General features: G+C 47.5%; 1 protein-coding gene across 5 annotated transcripts; it reads right to left on the bottom strand.

Moving 5' to 3' along the window:
* Window positions 1-174: 174 nt before the first annotated feature.
* On the bottom strand, window positions 175-13,552 carry LOC133354590 (DBIRD complex subunit ZNF326-like). Of its 5 annotated transcripts, none has more exons than XM_061571549.1 (12): window positions 13,435-13,540; window positions 11,541-11,696; window positions 9,112-9,210; window positions 8,661-8,694; window positions 6,942-7,644; window positions 5,984-6,095; window positions 5,625-5,670; window positions 4,208-4,355; window positions 3,830-3,926; window positions 3,097-3,227; window positions 2,737-2,832; window positions 175-2,223 (listed from the first exon to the last, which is right to left on the bottom strand). In XM_061571549.1, exons 1-12 carry the CDS (start codon window positions 13,451-13,453, stop codon window positions 1,870-1,872), a joined length of 1,995 nt encoding a protein of 664 aa, XP_061427533.1. In that variant the 5' UTR covers window positions 13,454-13,540; the 3' UTR covers window positions 175-1,869. The 5 variants fall into 5 exon arrangements, with proteins under 5 accessions (XP_061427533.1, XP_061427534.1, XP_061427535.1 ...); XM_061571550.1 differs by having other exon boundaries at window positions 11,550-11,696; XM_061571551.1 differs by lacking the exon at window positions 9,112-9,210.
* Window positions 13,553-16,139: the final 2,587 nt, after the last annotated feature.

Raw genomic sequence — 16,139 nt, 5'->3', positions numbered from 1 at the left:
GGATCCTGTTTTTAAACTCTTAGTGGAATTCCAAGTGTGCATCAATTCCATGCTTGCGAACTTTTCAGTTTTATATTTAGTTCCTTAAAGTCCACATACATGACCCTTGTCATAGGACTAAGCATTAACTAATCAATTTCATTAAAGTGGCTGAAAAAGTATACTTCACAGGGATTAGATTTTTCAGTTTTTATTGTTATTTTAACCTTGGGATGGGAAATCTGCAAAAACTAAACACAGTTAATCATCAGACATTTACAAATTCATTTAAAACTACCACGTGACACTTGCAATTAAAACGGCAAATGGGGGGGGGGGGGGCAGGGGGGGGTAAAGCCAGGTAAATATGGCAGTCTCCACAAAAACACCAGGCAAATAACGACTGTCGCCTCTCCGCTGTGTATATGAATTACATTTTATTTCGGACAATTCGACCTCCCCCATTTCAGGCTCAGTTGGGAGTGGAAGCATTTGTTTAAGCGTGGTGTGAAAAGCTAAAAAAAATGTACTAATAAAAAAAAACTTCATAATTCCCAGCAAGCAAAAAATAACCCTTTGGGGCGAAACTTAAAATTGTACAAAGTGACTCGGACCCAGCACATACCGAATGAAAAGTCAAATGGAAGATGGGAAATGCTTTTATATTAAAAAAATGCAATCATATCTATCAAGAGTTGAATGAAAAGTAACAACAGGGGAAAACAGCCCTCGGTTGGAACAGCTGCACAATCAAGGGCGCTTAATTCACACACTTGCGTTTAAAAATGGCTCTCTAAGCAACGGCCTCAGACCAAGTAACAAAAAACCTTGTCCTTTTTAATAAACCTTCCTTTGGGTGGCATTACATCCTCCGTCACTTAAATATTTTAAAAGATGGACTTTACGAACGTCAATCAAAAGGTTTCACTTTCTATGCCTTTTCCCGATTTTCACAAAAAAACTGACGGCGATCACACATCGCCACGGACACGTGCGTTGCGCGTAAATGATGCTGCACAATCTCCCATCACGGGGTCCTTCGGGGTATCACGAGAAACATGAAAAACAAAGAAGCTAGCCGGCCGTACACCTGCAATACACGGCGATAGAAACACCTACGTTTTCTCAGACGAGAGAGCCCCACTGAAAATAGGTGGAAGCTTTACTTGCCAAAAACACCAACAACCACATTGTGAGAACTGCACGGGGAGGAAGGACGGGGCGGACGCTTGCGGCCGGAGGGCAGCGCACACACACACACACGGCTGCCACGTGCTGCGGAGGAAGTGGCGTCGCCACGGTTGTGACCGTACAACGCTTATTCATGGAGCTCCTCCCCCCCCACCCCCCACGCTTTGAAGCTTAAATACGAGGGGCGAGGGAAGACATAGTTGACAGACTGCCTGACATAACTGCCGCTTTCCGAGGCGATCGCTAAACGAGAAATGGTCCAACGCAACGAACGTACGCACGCCCTCCCCCTCACGACTGCCACAACTGCACTCGGTCACTCGGCCACAGACGTACTCTTTTAAAGTATACAAGCCTTCTGGACAAGGCCACGTGTTGCCCGTCTCCTCTCTCGAGCTTTACACCACCGCGCCACTACTGTGGGCATGGCCAAGTAACTTTACCACTTTTAACGCCCGCGGCGGCGGCGACGAAAGCTCGCGAGAACAAACGCTCGGCACGCGGCCGACCCCGGGAACGCCACGCCAGTGTTAACAAAGTGGCGAGGCAAAAAAAACCTGCACGCTCGGTTTATTCTTGTAAAGTTTCAACCAACTCTGTGCAACACCCCCCCCCCCCCCCCAACTACTTGTGGGCAGCTCCCAGCACCCCGCCCCCCCCCACCGCGAGCGCGCGCCGCCCCCCCCTCCCACTCTCCCCTTACTCATTCCCCTCGTCCTGCCCCTCCATGGCGCTGGCCCCCTCCGCTCCGTTCTCCCCTGGGTCCCCCTCGGTAAAGCCCTCGAGGGCAAAGCCTTCCGCCACCTCCTCGTCGTCGTCGCCGCCGCCGGGCCCCTCTACCTTCTCCCCCGCTTCTTCCTCGTTCGCGCCTCCTTGCTGGTGTTCGCCGGGCTCCCCCGCAGCGGCGCCGTCCTCCTCGGTGGCCGCCCCCCCCTCCTCCTCCTCGCCGCCCTCCTCCATGTGGCTCTCGTCGCCCTCGTCGCCGTGCCCGGCCTCCGCCTCGTCGTCGTCGTCATCCTTGCTCACGTCTTCGTCCACGAAGGGGTCTTCGCCCTGGTCGAGCGGAACGCCGGGAGAAACCGGAGGACGCACGGAATCGAGTTGCCTTATCACACATCTCAGTTGCCTGCAAGCAGGGCAAACCCCAATCCTTTCCCGCCCACCTTGCTCAAGTAAAATGCGACGCTAGAACTTAAACAAATTAAGCGCAGCGTCAAATTGTACGCGATCAAATATTATCGCGACGTCAAACTTATGCCGATCAACTCGCTCCCACTCGAGGTTTTAACTGCACGTGGGCGAGACCTGGAATCGAACAAAGGATCTCAGCGGCTCACAGAAGTGACCCAAGCCACCTGGCAACCTCAAGGGTAATGCTACTTTAAAAGAACCGTTACAATCCTGATAGAACTGTGGTACAGAACATCTTGTAGTGGGGCGAGCTGAATGTCAAATGCCCCTTGTCGGCTTGCGGGAGGGCCTTTTGCTCATAATGGCCTGTGGGCCGCACACACAGACTAGGGTTTAGAGAGGGGGAGGCAGGTACTGGCGCATTTTGGATCTCACCTTCTTGAAGCGCTCGTAGTAGATGGCGTTCTTCTGGCTCGTGACGACCGAGCGTGCAACGTGCACCATGTGCCGCTCGCTCACCTCGGTGTAGCCCTGCCACGGGGGAGGGACGTGGTTTAAATAAGAGTGGGCCATTGCGCGCTCGCATCTCGGGCCATATTTTCCGAGTAACAAAAATGCACACTGCAAATATTCTCAACTGGCATCACATGTGGCAACATCACCCCCGAGAGAGCAGTGAAACTACTGCAGAAACACAGCACCTTCGCTACAATGGCACGAATAAGAAACGTACCAAATAACGATGACGAAAAGCGGGAGACAAGACGCGTGGATGCGTTCGTGCGCGCCCGTTACCTGCTCCGCCTCGATGTGCATCATGGACTGCATGTGGCTTATGACGGGGCCCCGAGCCAGAGGGATGAACATCTTGCAGGCCAAGCATTGCACCACGGTGGCCTTGCGCATGCAGTCAGACAGCTCGATCCCTGGGCAGGGGGGGTAACAGCAAGCAACAACGCGTACGTTTAGAATAGGGGTGAGGAACACTTTTTCCTTACCGGGGGGGGGGGGGGGGGGGCAAACAGCACCTGGCCACGCACAGAGAGCCACCTGGTCACCTCTCATGACCCAACGCTTACTGGAGAAACGCAGGTGGCAGCCGTTAGCGGACTGCACTGCGAGCGGCATCCCGAGTTTGATTTCCAGCCACGGCTAACGTTGGTGACGAGCGATGTCTGAACCAACCGAGACACCCCACCCCTCACCCCTTCCTTTCCCTAACCCACACCAATTGTTTGACCAAACCTCCTCACGCTGGTGAGTACGGGTTGGTGACAGTGGGGATGTTGTTTGACAAAGGTCAGCATGGCACTGGCCTTCACAACCTTGCGGCTGAGAGTTCAAATCCTGGTCGAAGGTTGACTATTCATCAACCCTCGGGGATCGATAAAATGAGCAGCACTTTGTGCGGAGAAGTGAAGGAGAAACTCGCCCTCCAGTCTAGCCACAGGACAGTGAGAGGCGTCGCGAAGCCACAGTCTGAAACGAGCGTATGGCAAAGCGTTCCAGTGTGCATGTGCAGTCCTACCATCCAAGGGATCCTTGAAATTGAATGGAGCGCTGTTGGCCTCCTCCCAAGCCTTCCTGCCAGCGGTAGTTTTCTTCACCTTTCTGAACAAATTCGCCTGGGGAGCAAAACAACACAGCCGACTTAAAAGCCGCGGGCAGAGCGCACCGACACGACACTGCAATGTTTGTCATCCAGCAATCGGCAGAGAAACGCAGCGCCCTACATCGGGGGTTGCGCTTCACACGTGTTGAACTTCTTTCGCACCGTATGTCGCCAACCGTGCTAATCGGAGGTGCGGGAATCCAGCGAAGAAATCGCGCAGTGGAAGGGCTGCTACCTTTATCGTTTACTCGACACCACCGCACCAATCGAAACCACGCGCGCGGGGAAACTCGCCTGCAGGAACGGCGCCACGAACTTGTCCTCGGGGAAGTGCTTCTGGACGATGGCGAGCACCTTCTCATGCTCCTCACCCTCCAGATGCTTGGTGATCTCCTCCTCGTTGCTGCTTGAGTACTTGCACAGCGAGCAGTAGTACTTGAGTCTGCAAGGAGATCGCGGCGCCGTACGTTAGCGCCGTCCACATTAGCAGCGGGCGGCGTCTACCCGCACGCGAAATTAATTTTTTTTTATTTTACCAGGTAATGCCCACTGAGCTTTATAGCTCTTATTCAGAAGTGACCTGGCCACAAACGATAGCTCAACCAAGTGGCTTACTCTAAACGCGTGTTTCTAAGTGTGAAGGGAAAAACTAGAGGACCCGCAGAAAAATCCACGTGACCACACACGGCAAACTACAAATATACAGGCGTCAGGATTTGGGATCGAACCCACGACCTCCTGTATACCAGACAAGGCCGTTAACATCTCGCCACCACAAATTAAGGCAGCAAAATACTCTGCGGGGTGTTAAAAACTACAGCGTTTAGCGCCCCGACTTGATGAAGCGCTCGGCAAAACGTTGAACACCGTGCCGAACACTACACGCTACGGGCCGATAAAACATCACGGACCCTGACAGCACGACCACAAAAACCAATGTACTGAAAGCCTCGGTTGTCAGAGGCAATATTATAATACATGATTTATGTTTTGCTTATGCTACGTAGTGGATCTGGCAAATTCTTTTGCACCAGAGTTTGTACGGATCACAAGTTAATCCTTCCTGGATAATGCTCAACGCTCTCTTGAGCTTTGAGCATTATCAAGTCCCAAGAATTATCAAGGCACCAAAGTGTCGGGTTCTTTGAATTTTTGCTAACTTTGGTGTGTGTGTGTATATGCACCTATGTGAACTAGCCCATTTAGATAACAATCTTGACTTGAAATTTTATTATGAAACTATAATCATTATTTCTGCCAAGCCCGATGATGCCACTATTTCCATTGCGGTACATTTCTGGTAACATATAATTTATATAAAAAAAAAATGTTTATACAGACATAATAGGAACCCAGAAGACTGATGCTCACTTTGTTAAAAAATTCATCAAGATGCATCTTTAAAATAACCTTAGCGAAATGCACTTTTTTTATTTAACAATTTAGAGTTAACAATGAGGCTAAAAATCAAGACCATCGCCCGTCACATTCCTTTACAACAAACGCCGACTGTAGGTAATCCTTTGAAAAACGCTCAAAAGGCACCACCCACCAAGACGATTTTCTGCACGAAATCTTCGCACACGTTTTAGCTCTAACAAAGCGGCCACCTGAACTGCAAAGCTCTGTGCGGTACAGCCACCGCCGATGGAAGCTGTGTGTGTGTTAGAGCAGAGCACCTGCCTGGCTTTTTAATAAACCGGTGACTCACCTCTTGCTTGTTTTCTCCATCATTTTGACCTTGCTGTCTTTTTTCTCTTCATTAGGAAAGCAAAAAAAAAACACAATTTAGGACAGTGTACTTACACGAGCTGAGATTGTAAACATTATAAACTATGAACCTCAAGAAATATGAGAAAGTAAAATCTGAAAAGGTTTTTACAATCAATGTGCGTTGGCTATACATATTGTTCACCAGTGTTTAATACACGGTCATATTGAAACTCGCTCTACGTTGATTTACCGCAAATGATGATTGTGGTTAAACAACAACACTGCAGGTGATAATTTATAACCAACTGGAACTCAAGGAATTGAACGTGAAAATACAAATGTGGGTGCAGGTCTCACTTGTCTTGTCCTTATCGTGCTTAGCCGCCTTCTTTTTGGTACCGCCTTGGTTGAAGTTCTTCCTCTTCAATGCTGGATTCATCATCCAGGGCATGCCTCCCCTCTGTGGAAACTACATTCAGCAACACGTGCCTCAGAACGCGGCGACCAAGATGCACAGCAGCTCCACGCACCAAACACTTCACAAGCGTACCGCGCGCATTTGGTCGGGCGGAAGCCACGCGGGCCTCTAAAAAAACCACGCAACAAAATGCAAACCGTGCATTTTCCATGACTAAACGCAAATATTTAAAATGTTTTAGTAGGTAAGGCCCAATGAGCTCTACAGAACTTTTTCAGAAGTGACCTGGCCACAGATGATAGCTCAACAAAGTGGCTTATCACATGGAAATGTATAGGAGCAAATATAGTCCCCCAAAAGCATGTTTCTAAATGTGGAGGGAAAAACTGGAGAAAAATCCGCGTGATCAAGGGTCATGATCGAACCCATGACTTCCCGTATACCAGGAGAGGTAGTTAGCATCTCGCCACAATGGCCCGGTGGTTTATAATGCATGGTCAAGTGGTTCGGGGGACAAAGTTGTATATGAATCATCAGGTGATCAATTAAAGTGGCTCTGTACGCTCGTGAAGTGTTTGAATACGGTGTACAATTCTGTACATATTTTCAGTTAAATCCTTTGAACAAAAAACAGTGAAGGCCTGTCGAACTGAAATGCAGGGCCTTTTTACACTCACCACCATTTGCACTCATCGTTTTCCATTTTACACAGTGTGCATGATCGCATTCCTCGTGCATTCACACACGCGCGCACGGATAGGTTATCTGTGTATGTGAAATATGCACAATGGTATAAGTTTATCAGAGAGAGCGAGAGTCCCGCAATTAACTCATTAAAAGGCGGCTGAAGCTCAAAGCTGGCAGTGCTGCCAGTGAGCCTGGGCTGGTGGTACTTACGGGACGGCCCGGGAAGGGGTTAAATCCGAACCCTCTCCCCCCGCGGGGGTTTAACATCCCGGGAGGCGGGGGCCACATCCCGCGAGGGCCGCCACGGAAAGGGGGGCCCGGCGGCGTCGGCGGCCCCCCGCGCCTGCCAGGGTGGAACCCCCGGCCGTAGGGACCTTGCCACCCCCCCTGGCAGGGCGGGCCCCCCCACCATCCACCTCCTCCTCCGCCACCCTGGCCCGGCCACTCGGGGCCTTCGTTGGCCCAGCCGCCCTGGCCGCCCGGTGGGCCCCACCAGCCAGACTTGCCTCTGCCGGGGCCGCCACGGCCGCCCGCACCCCGGCCGGACCCCCCTCCTCGACCGCCCAGCCCAACGCGGCCTCCTCCACTGCCACCGTTGCCCCCGGTCATCCCGCGGATGGCACCTCGGCCACCTCTGCTGGGGCTCTCGCGATCGCTGGGGCCAGACGAGAAGCTTGAAGCCCCATAATCCTGCTGCTGCTGCACTTGCTGCTGCACCTGCTGCTGAGACTGCTGCGATTGGCCAAAACTGCTCTGCTGCTGGCCATACTGGCCCTGCTGTGTCCCATACTGGCCAGATTGTGTAAACTGCTCCTGTTGTTGCGGCTGTTGCTGCTGCGTTCCGTACTGGCCGTACTGCTCCGTCTGCCCATACTGGCTGGTCTGCCCATACCCGTAGTTAGAGGAATCAGCCCTGTGGAATGAGAGGAAGAAACAAGTGGAATTACACGACTTTTTAGAGCGATTGTGTAAACGAAAATCGCAGTGCATTGCCAACAAATCCACTGACATTTATTTTGATGTACATTTAAGCACTTGCATTAGGTTTAAAGGTTGGTGAGCTGTGATCACATATGACCAAATCATCCAAAAGCAGGTAATTAAAATCCATCTTGAGCATTTAAGATTCCTCGATGTTTTGTTGAGCCATGAAATGAATTACGAGGAAATGCATTACACGGCCTAACACACAAAAAAACCTACGTGTTAAGTAAAAAATTATGTTTGCAAAGTACCACTTTGTTTTAATTTGAATTTAAGACAACAAAGTCCGCATTGGTGGAGGTATATATGGGTCTTTACTCCTGTACATGTGTTTGCAATAAAATGTCACTGACAATTTTGAAATTACATAACACGGTGCCAAATAAATCAAAACAAACTTTTTGTCTAGAAAAGCATGCTTAAGTGCCCGAAAAAAAGGCTGCCAGGGTCAATAGTGCAAGTACATTTTGTTTTAGTGCAAAACCTGAATCGCAAACAATTTACTCATCAGAAAGGGTGCTACATAAATTCGGAATAGAATATTTATACTTGAATCTGATGAGCTATACAGCTCTTTCACAGATGTCCAGTAAAGGCAGGTTAGAACGTTATGACAATAAACCTGGCCAAAGGCAAGATAGTCAAGTTATGGACTGTTTCCAAGTGGATGTTTAGTGCCACGATTGAGCCTGTTCTGGACCAAAGTCTAAGGGCGCCGTTAATGTAAAATGTCGGCTGTGGCAAGCATACGTGAATATTGATGCAATCGGTGACCGGGGGGGGGGGGGGGGGTGTTGCAATGTAATTTCAGCATGATGGGCATTGTTAAGCAAGGTGCCGAGATTTAGGTATGCTCCCTTATGGGGCAAAAGTGGAGTGATCCAAAATCAGTGTCGTTGAACTACAGACTACAACAGACATGTAGTAGTTATCATGGTCACTTACCCGGTGTGCTGGGTGGGGTAGGCAGAGGTGGCAGCTAGAAAAACAAACAGGTTTGTTAGGCCCCTGCCAATAACCGCAACAACAAAAATGTGTATTTGCAATTGCCAAAGACGCGTTTTAAGACGGAGTTACCATTACGAGTCAAATGATCTGCATGAAAGAACTGCTTCAAGGATGTCAATCAAGTCTTATGAAAAACATTTTAGCCGCTGGTACAAAAACAATGCAACTAACAGGCACTGCACATCTGGTGGCATGCATGAGGGGCTGGTAAGAAACAACACTGCACTAAGCCCATCATGTTATCAAACTGGTCTCTGCAAATACAGCAAGTTCAACGGTGAGGCGACGGTCTAGAAATTGGTCATTGACATGCATCCATCCCAAACGCAGCAAAGTAAATCGTTTTGAGGAGTAAATTAGCCCGTGGAATGGAAAGGAAATTGCATACACTGATCGGCTGGTGTCCCATCAGACTTCAGCATGTTGACCACCTGCATTAAGAGGTTGGCTGCAGTTGAGCTGTTTTGTGCACCTGAACCTGCAGGGCCTTGAGACCCAAACATGAGAAGGGGTGAAGAAAGAAGAGAGGCTATACTCATCGTAAATAAAATGCGCTGCCTCTGTGAATTGCTGGTTATATATGAAATGAACAAGTAATTCAGTGGTGTGTTTCACTACGGAGATGAAAACACTAATGCACTGACCGGCTCTTGCCCTGAACATCAGGATGCCAAGTGAAATTTTTAACAGGCCACACTCTGCTATGTAGACTTGGTGACACAAAAGCCAATCCATTGTTCGCCTGGTTATACGGAATGCAGCTGGGATACATTTATTCAGAAGGTTCGTTGGGCAATAGATAATCTGAATATGGTAATGAAATTCACCAATAATTGTTTGACTCCTTATATCTGCATTTATTTTCCCACGGTGCAAATGGAGTTAAAAGGCTTCATGGAAAAACCTGGCCCTGTGATATTGTAATTTTTTTAGATGCAATGAAACCCTCTACAATTAAAGATCGGCACAAAACAGAAGCTGCCAACTTTTACTGGAGTACAAGATCTCCCCTGTAAAAAAATAACTCTGGTCTCAATGGGCTACATCTGGTCATACATACGCAAACCCTATATCTACAAAATTAACATGCATATTCTACAGTTGCAAGCATGAGACTACACATTAATATGCTATTAAATGTTGCGTATTTAACTGCACTGCCAACATATCCACAACTCCTGCAATATAACACATTACACCCCAGGGCTAGCAATGATGGAAGACAATTCCCAATTCTCTTTGAAAACAAACCTTCACAAAGCTATGTTTGCATCATATTTCATGACAAAAAATACGTAAACTCGAGGTCTTGTTGGGCAAACAGTGGTGTTAATATCTAGAGCATTTATGTATACTCTCGGGTCTTTACAAAGCCATCTCTTGACATAACGCTTGCATGCGTGTTGGCTCGTAATGCTATTGTTGTAGGTATGATGTCGCTAACAATTGGGTCAGGTTCACAATCCCTGCACCTGCTGGATGTGTCCACATGGCAATGAGCCAGCACTTCTGAGCGCAGCAATCCTCGCATGTTATTGATTCGGATGAATGCATCTCGAGTACAACCAATGTGACCAACTCGATCCACGGCGTCGGTCAATAAACAGAGTAAAAAAAACTATTCTGAAAATCCACTTTAGCTTTACCAATGTTTAAAGTTTTTTTTTACAAAATGTGTTCAAAATCTATAGTCAAATGGTTAAACTTAGTTGTAAAAAATAAATGTTTGCCGACCAACTTCTTGTGTTACTTCGTACATCAGTGAAGGCGATAGTTCGGACGTAACTTTGTTCAGAATCGTTAACAAAAAGTGTGTTGCACGTGCAGTATTGCAGTGATTGGCTGAACGTGGCACCACTGGGGACATCATGGCAATGCAATGAACATTCATTCTACATGGAATTTTTTTAAACTTTACGTGTGATGGCATGAGTATGTTTAACAACAGAAAAATGGACATCTACATTTGTAAAGGAAAATGAAACTAACCTTGATTATTTTACTGTTTATTTTATTTGTATCTTATTTAGTGATGTACAACTGCTAAAAGTGTTTGGTTTCTTTGGCAGGCTAAAGGTTCAAGTCCTTGTCTAGATACCTCCTGAGTGAGGCGAGCCGGGCGTCCACGAAAGGGGGTGAATGGGGGAGGGAAGAGAGCCTTCCTAGCCCGTACTCTAAGAATGAATCAAGACGTGCACTGACACTACACCGACTTGGTATTAAAATATAACTGTATAATGCACATGCATATGCAGTACTAATTACATTCCTGCATTTCCCATAAATATGCTAAATTCCTTTTGATATGCAAATTCCTTTGTCAATGCGCCCAGCTTATATATATGCTCCAAGCTCGTGTGCTGTTTCATTCAGACTCTGTCGCCTCGACGGACCTGGTTTTCACCTGAGGACGGCTGCTTGCGTTGTGGCCGAAACGTCGTGAGAATTGTTTTATTATGTTTTATTTTTATTATTTTATTACTTCCCTTCTACGTGACTTTACCGAAAGAACCAAGAAGATGAATATAACTGTTATGAATCAGAACCAATGGAAGTTGTAGCTTTAAACATGAGCTGTTGCACACAGTGCTGAAAGTTAAAAATGTTAAAACTTCGGCTAGTTTAAATTCTACGGACCAATTTTTCGGCTTCTAACTCAATCCCTTCCAAACCACCTAAGCCACAATTCCGACAGCTACGACAACTTTAATGTTACTCGATGCATTGCGACCGATGTCCTGAGGATCATTAATATAGAGACGGCTGCAGAGACTGCATCTTACACACGGCCGGTGTATTTGCGCTTTTTACATTTACCCATGGCACCTGTGTTTGCGGAGGCGTTATCTGCTTGTCCATAACCGTATCCGGCGGTGTTGTAATTGTAACCATCCGTAGGCCTCTCCGAAGAGTAAGCGGGCGCCGCTTGTCTTGAGTCGCCAGAGAACTGGTTATTACTTGTGTTAAATGAATCTAAGGTAGAGGCCGCACCATACAACGAGAGGAATAAGTAAATCGTATATATTAGCCATGCAGATAATATTGAAATACACACCTATAAATACAGATAAGATAGCCGAGACTACTGTCCCCGCATAATTGTGGCAAGAAAAGCAGTCTTAAGTACGTTTCCTAACCGCTCAACCCTACACGTAGACTATATAATTGGTGTTAATACTTTTAACTGAAAACTTGATACAGTAATTTTGCTGTGACGGTTCCACCTGAAGACGGAAGCTTGTGTTGCCTCCGAAAAGGTCGTGATTTAATTTATTATTTTTTTTACCTACGTGACTTTACCGAAAAAACCAGAGAGTATGAATCCTTGCAGTCACGAAAACTTCAAATCGAGAATTATGGAAGGTCTTTGGACAAAAATCTGCTTTATAATTGGCCAAAAAAAATCCATGAGCACCGGTAGCGTTCATACTCCCGTTGCTTTTCCCGCATTTGCGGGCACAGTAGTCAACTTCCTAAACTCTGCACATTACATAAGTACTAATACAGGATAAATATACACACACGTTTCTCAGAGGTGTTTTCAATCCTATCTTTCAACACGTTTCCTGCTCTGCCGTGTGGCGCGCCTCGCACTCGCCGCTCTCCTCCGAACATAACCTCAACTAGAATCCCTTTCAAAGCTGTCCAAGATGCGTGTGTCCCCCCCTCCCCTTTGTCCCACGGTATTCTATTTACCATTTATACATCGTGGCCCGATGGAATTGAAGCTTACCGGTAGACATTTGAAAGCAACGTTTGAGATTTAGCATTTAAAATGCGTTAAATTCACACTTTGGCAAACGTTAGGCCTCGCGCAAGAAGAATGATACGACTTCAGCAATGAGATGTGAAATAATAAAACAATGGAACAACAGCAGAGTACTGCGTTTGGAAACGAATGATAAAAAAGATACAGTTCAATCAATCGCTTCTTAATCGCCCCATCCCAGATGCATTGTTAACGTGACGACCGGATACTCAAATAACGCGGGCTGGGTGGTATTCAAATTCGGGAGCAATATATCTTGCTTGTCCAAAACAATGAGGCGCATCTCATTTGAAAGCTTTTAAACGTCCGGAGCAGATGTATTAAATTACTTCAGAGCCTGTTTTATTGTTTTACACATCTGCGCGGTCAAAAAAAACATTGGTTTCCCCATTGATTGTAACCCGGCGGCCTAGGCACCATCTTAAACACACACACACGTACCGATGCAATTAATAAACCACCACCATCACCACACGACCAATGTTGTATTATAATGCACTTTGATCGTGTGATTTTGTACTATTCGGTTCAAAGTCCAAGGTAATTGCCGATACCAAGGGCGGCCCTGCCGTAGGCCATGACCCCGCGCGGCTCTGTTTAATCGACGTAAAAGTCGCGCTCGTTTCCCTCGCAACTCTCTCTACACGCCTCGCTAGCCCGCTCGCAAAGGCTTACATTGTCGCTGTAAAGTAGCGAAACGTGCATCATTAACGTCGTTCTAAAAAAACGCAATTAAAGGGACGCAACGCGCACAGCCTGAACCAGGCCCAGGCCTCGCATCACCGCGCTCAAACCGACGACATTCACCACGAACGGCGCATAAAAGCGACCAATTTTTTTTTAAACTCTACCGGCATTTAAAAACACTCGTTCTTGCTGAACGCCGATCGGCTTGAAAGACAGTGAATGCGCGGTAGATATATTGTTTGTGTGCGTTTGTACCCTGGTAAGAAAACGACATGATTCGTGCTTTGCCTCGTCCACTCCCGCGAGCAGGAAACGCGCGCGAGACGCCGCTCAAACGCCAGCAAAAGCGAGATTCCGAAACTCAAAACGCCCCCAGGGCAGCGCCGCCACGTGGGCTGGACGATGGTTGCGAGGCGTTGTCCTATGTAAAAGCGCCCGCAAGGCGTTTTGCTTTTTCATTGACGCCACGCTCAATCGCCCCTGGCCGGGATCAACGTGCGTGACTGCGAATCCCCTGCGCGTGCCAATTCAGAGATTTAACCTCTAGACGTAATTTCGTAGCGCGCATAGGTGCCTAATGCTTTACAAAAAAAATGCAATTACATAATTAATGCTGTGCCTGGAAATGCAACCCCGATTTGCCAGGTGTTGACTTGCTCACTTAAAAGTAACACTTCGATTCATTCCATCCAATAACCGTCAGTGTTTTTTGTCATTATAAGACGAATTGATTTTCCGAATCAATGGGGCTCTGAATTTACACGTGGGAGGGAGGGAGGGGGGACCTCTTTTTGTCAACGCGCTGCCGGGCAGAGAGGGCTCTCAACACGTCTTGATGAGTGGTGGTGGGGGTTTCTTTTGACCATACTTCACCGCGCAGGTCACTAGCGAGTTGGTGAAGGCGGGGAGGCAGAGCTGGGGCAGCATGAGAGCTGCTGTCGTAATTTAATTGTCGTTGATGCATATCTCTGCATTATATAATGAACATAAATCTAATCACACAAGCTGTGTTTCGTGGAGACCAGCGGTCGGGAACCTATGGCTCGCGAGCCATATATGGCTCTTCCGGTGACGGCATATGGCTCCCAGACAATTTTGAGTTGAAAAAAAAAATCAGTTTGGAACTAAATTTAAAATACTTGTGATATTACTTAATAATACTGTGTACCAGACTACAAGGTCATCAGCAAAAGCATGCAGCACCAGAAGTTGCATTAAAAGTAAGACACATTTAATTTATTATATGTTAAAAATACTATATGGCTCCCAATGAAATATATTTAGAAATATTTGGCTTTTATGGCTCTCCCAGTCAAAAAGGTTCCCGACTCCTGGTGTAGACAATCCGAGGCTGCCTTCAATTTCACCGACTCTTATCTGGACGCGGTCCTACTAAACCAATGCCATTGCCTAAATGCCTAAAGTAACTATTTGTTTTCCTTCTTAAGATAAATCAATTGTTGGTTTGCACAGTCGCGTGCCCCAGCTTCGGCAACCCACGCTGCCACGGCGTGGTGAGGTATGGTCAAAAGTAGATTGACACGGTGTTTGTGCACTCAGTGGTGACAGCTCAACGGAGGAAGTCGAGGAAGGATGTTAGGAAAGTGGCCAAGTGGCAGTGACTTGCTGCCTTCATTTTAAGTTGGGAAGACGGGGGTTAATGCAGTGGCATGAAGAAAGTTTCAGATTGGGCAGGATGGAGGAAGTTTTAAAACACATTCCTGCGGAGGGAGCTGGTAGGAACGTTGGGTTGCTCGGTCAATGGCCAGGATCAACGGCGGCGTGGTGTATTCCGCAAATATGCCCGACTGTGAGGGCGGGCACAAGTCGGCGTGAGTAGGTTGAACGTTGAGTTTTATAAGGGCACCACGGGGTGACCAGCCCCTCCCCACCCAGCCCCACCCCTCCCACCCCCCACCCAGCCCCTCCCTGCACGACGGACACAATAATCCCTTGTGGGCTGGTGTAACCAGGAGGTTCCTACCAGTACCAAGGGCCTACCATTTTGGAGTTGGCCAAACCTCCAAATATAGGGCCACAGAGCTCGGGCAATTGTTGGCACTGGTTTTGGCCGACTTTCCACTCATCTTTGGTTTTCTACATATTGACTTATTCTGCGCGTTAACGAAAAACTTGCACGCATGAACACGTTCCTTCGGAGTGGGCATGTAGGAACTTGGTTGGACAGCGCGGCGTTCATGCGGGATGGGGTAGTTTGGATGAGTGGGCATGTTGACCCTTCCCCCCCACCCTCCCCGACATCGTCAACCAATCAGTGTTCGGTGGGGAGGTGCATGGGTGGGCGGAATTCCGGATATGCACGACAGACAAATAATCCCTGGTGGGCAGTGTGGAACCTGTTGTTCCTGCCTGTATAACATGTGTGTATTGTGTAGAGGACGAGGGTATCATTTACTGGCTCTCGGCTGCCGAAAATCATCCGGTTAAACGGAACGCTCATGAAACTCAAGTTTAAAGTTGATTTTGTTTAACCAGGTGACTAGCACCTCGGATTAGCACGGTTGGCTATGTACGATGCGAAAGAAGCTCAATTTACAGAACTAAAAAGAGCAGTTTATCTGGAAGAGTGAATTGGGTCACCAGAATGACAAACACAATTGTGTTTCATTCAACAATAATTGAAAGGGCCACTGGTGACAAATTGTAAATTTTAATACAGAGAAGAAGCACCTCTTTATTCGCCCGATTCCACAGACACACACTTAATTTTGACATGTCTTACCAAGTTATTAGCCTCTGACCAAATTATGCCAAATGCACCCGATCAGGTATCAGATGCTCACAGCGCTGAGCCTGGATAGTGCTTGGATAGGCAGCCCACTATGCATAATGGGTGTTACAGGCTGCTGGGCCAAGTGATGGCCACGTTATTAGGCACAGACCCTGTTTTGCACTATTCTAAATGAGGAAGAAATACACTTGGCGTTTTATGCAAGCCC

The sequence above is a fragment of the Lethenteron reissneri genome, chromosome 48, assembly GCF_015708825.2.
Source record: "Lethenteron reissneri isolate LAM-NWPU_2019-01 chromosome 48, ASM1570882v1, whole genome shotgun sequence".
NCBI classification, from domain to species: Eukaryota; Metazoa; Chordata; class Hyperoartia; order Petromyzontiformes; family Petromyzontidae; genus Lethenteron; species Lethenteron reissneri.
The sequence above is the reverse complement of the archived record's forward strand: the minus strand, read 5'-3'. Positions and strand labels throughout refer to the sequence as shown.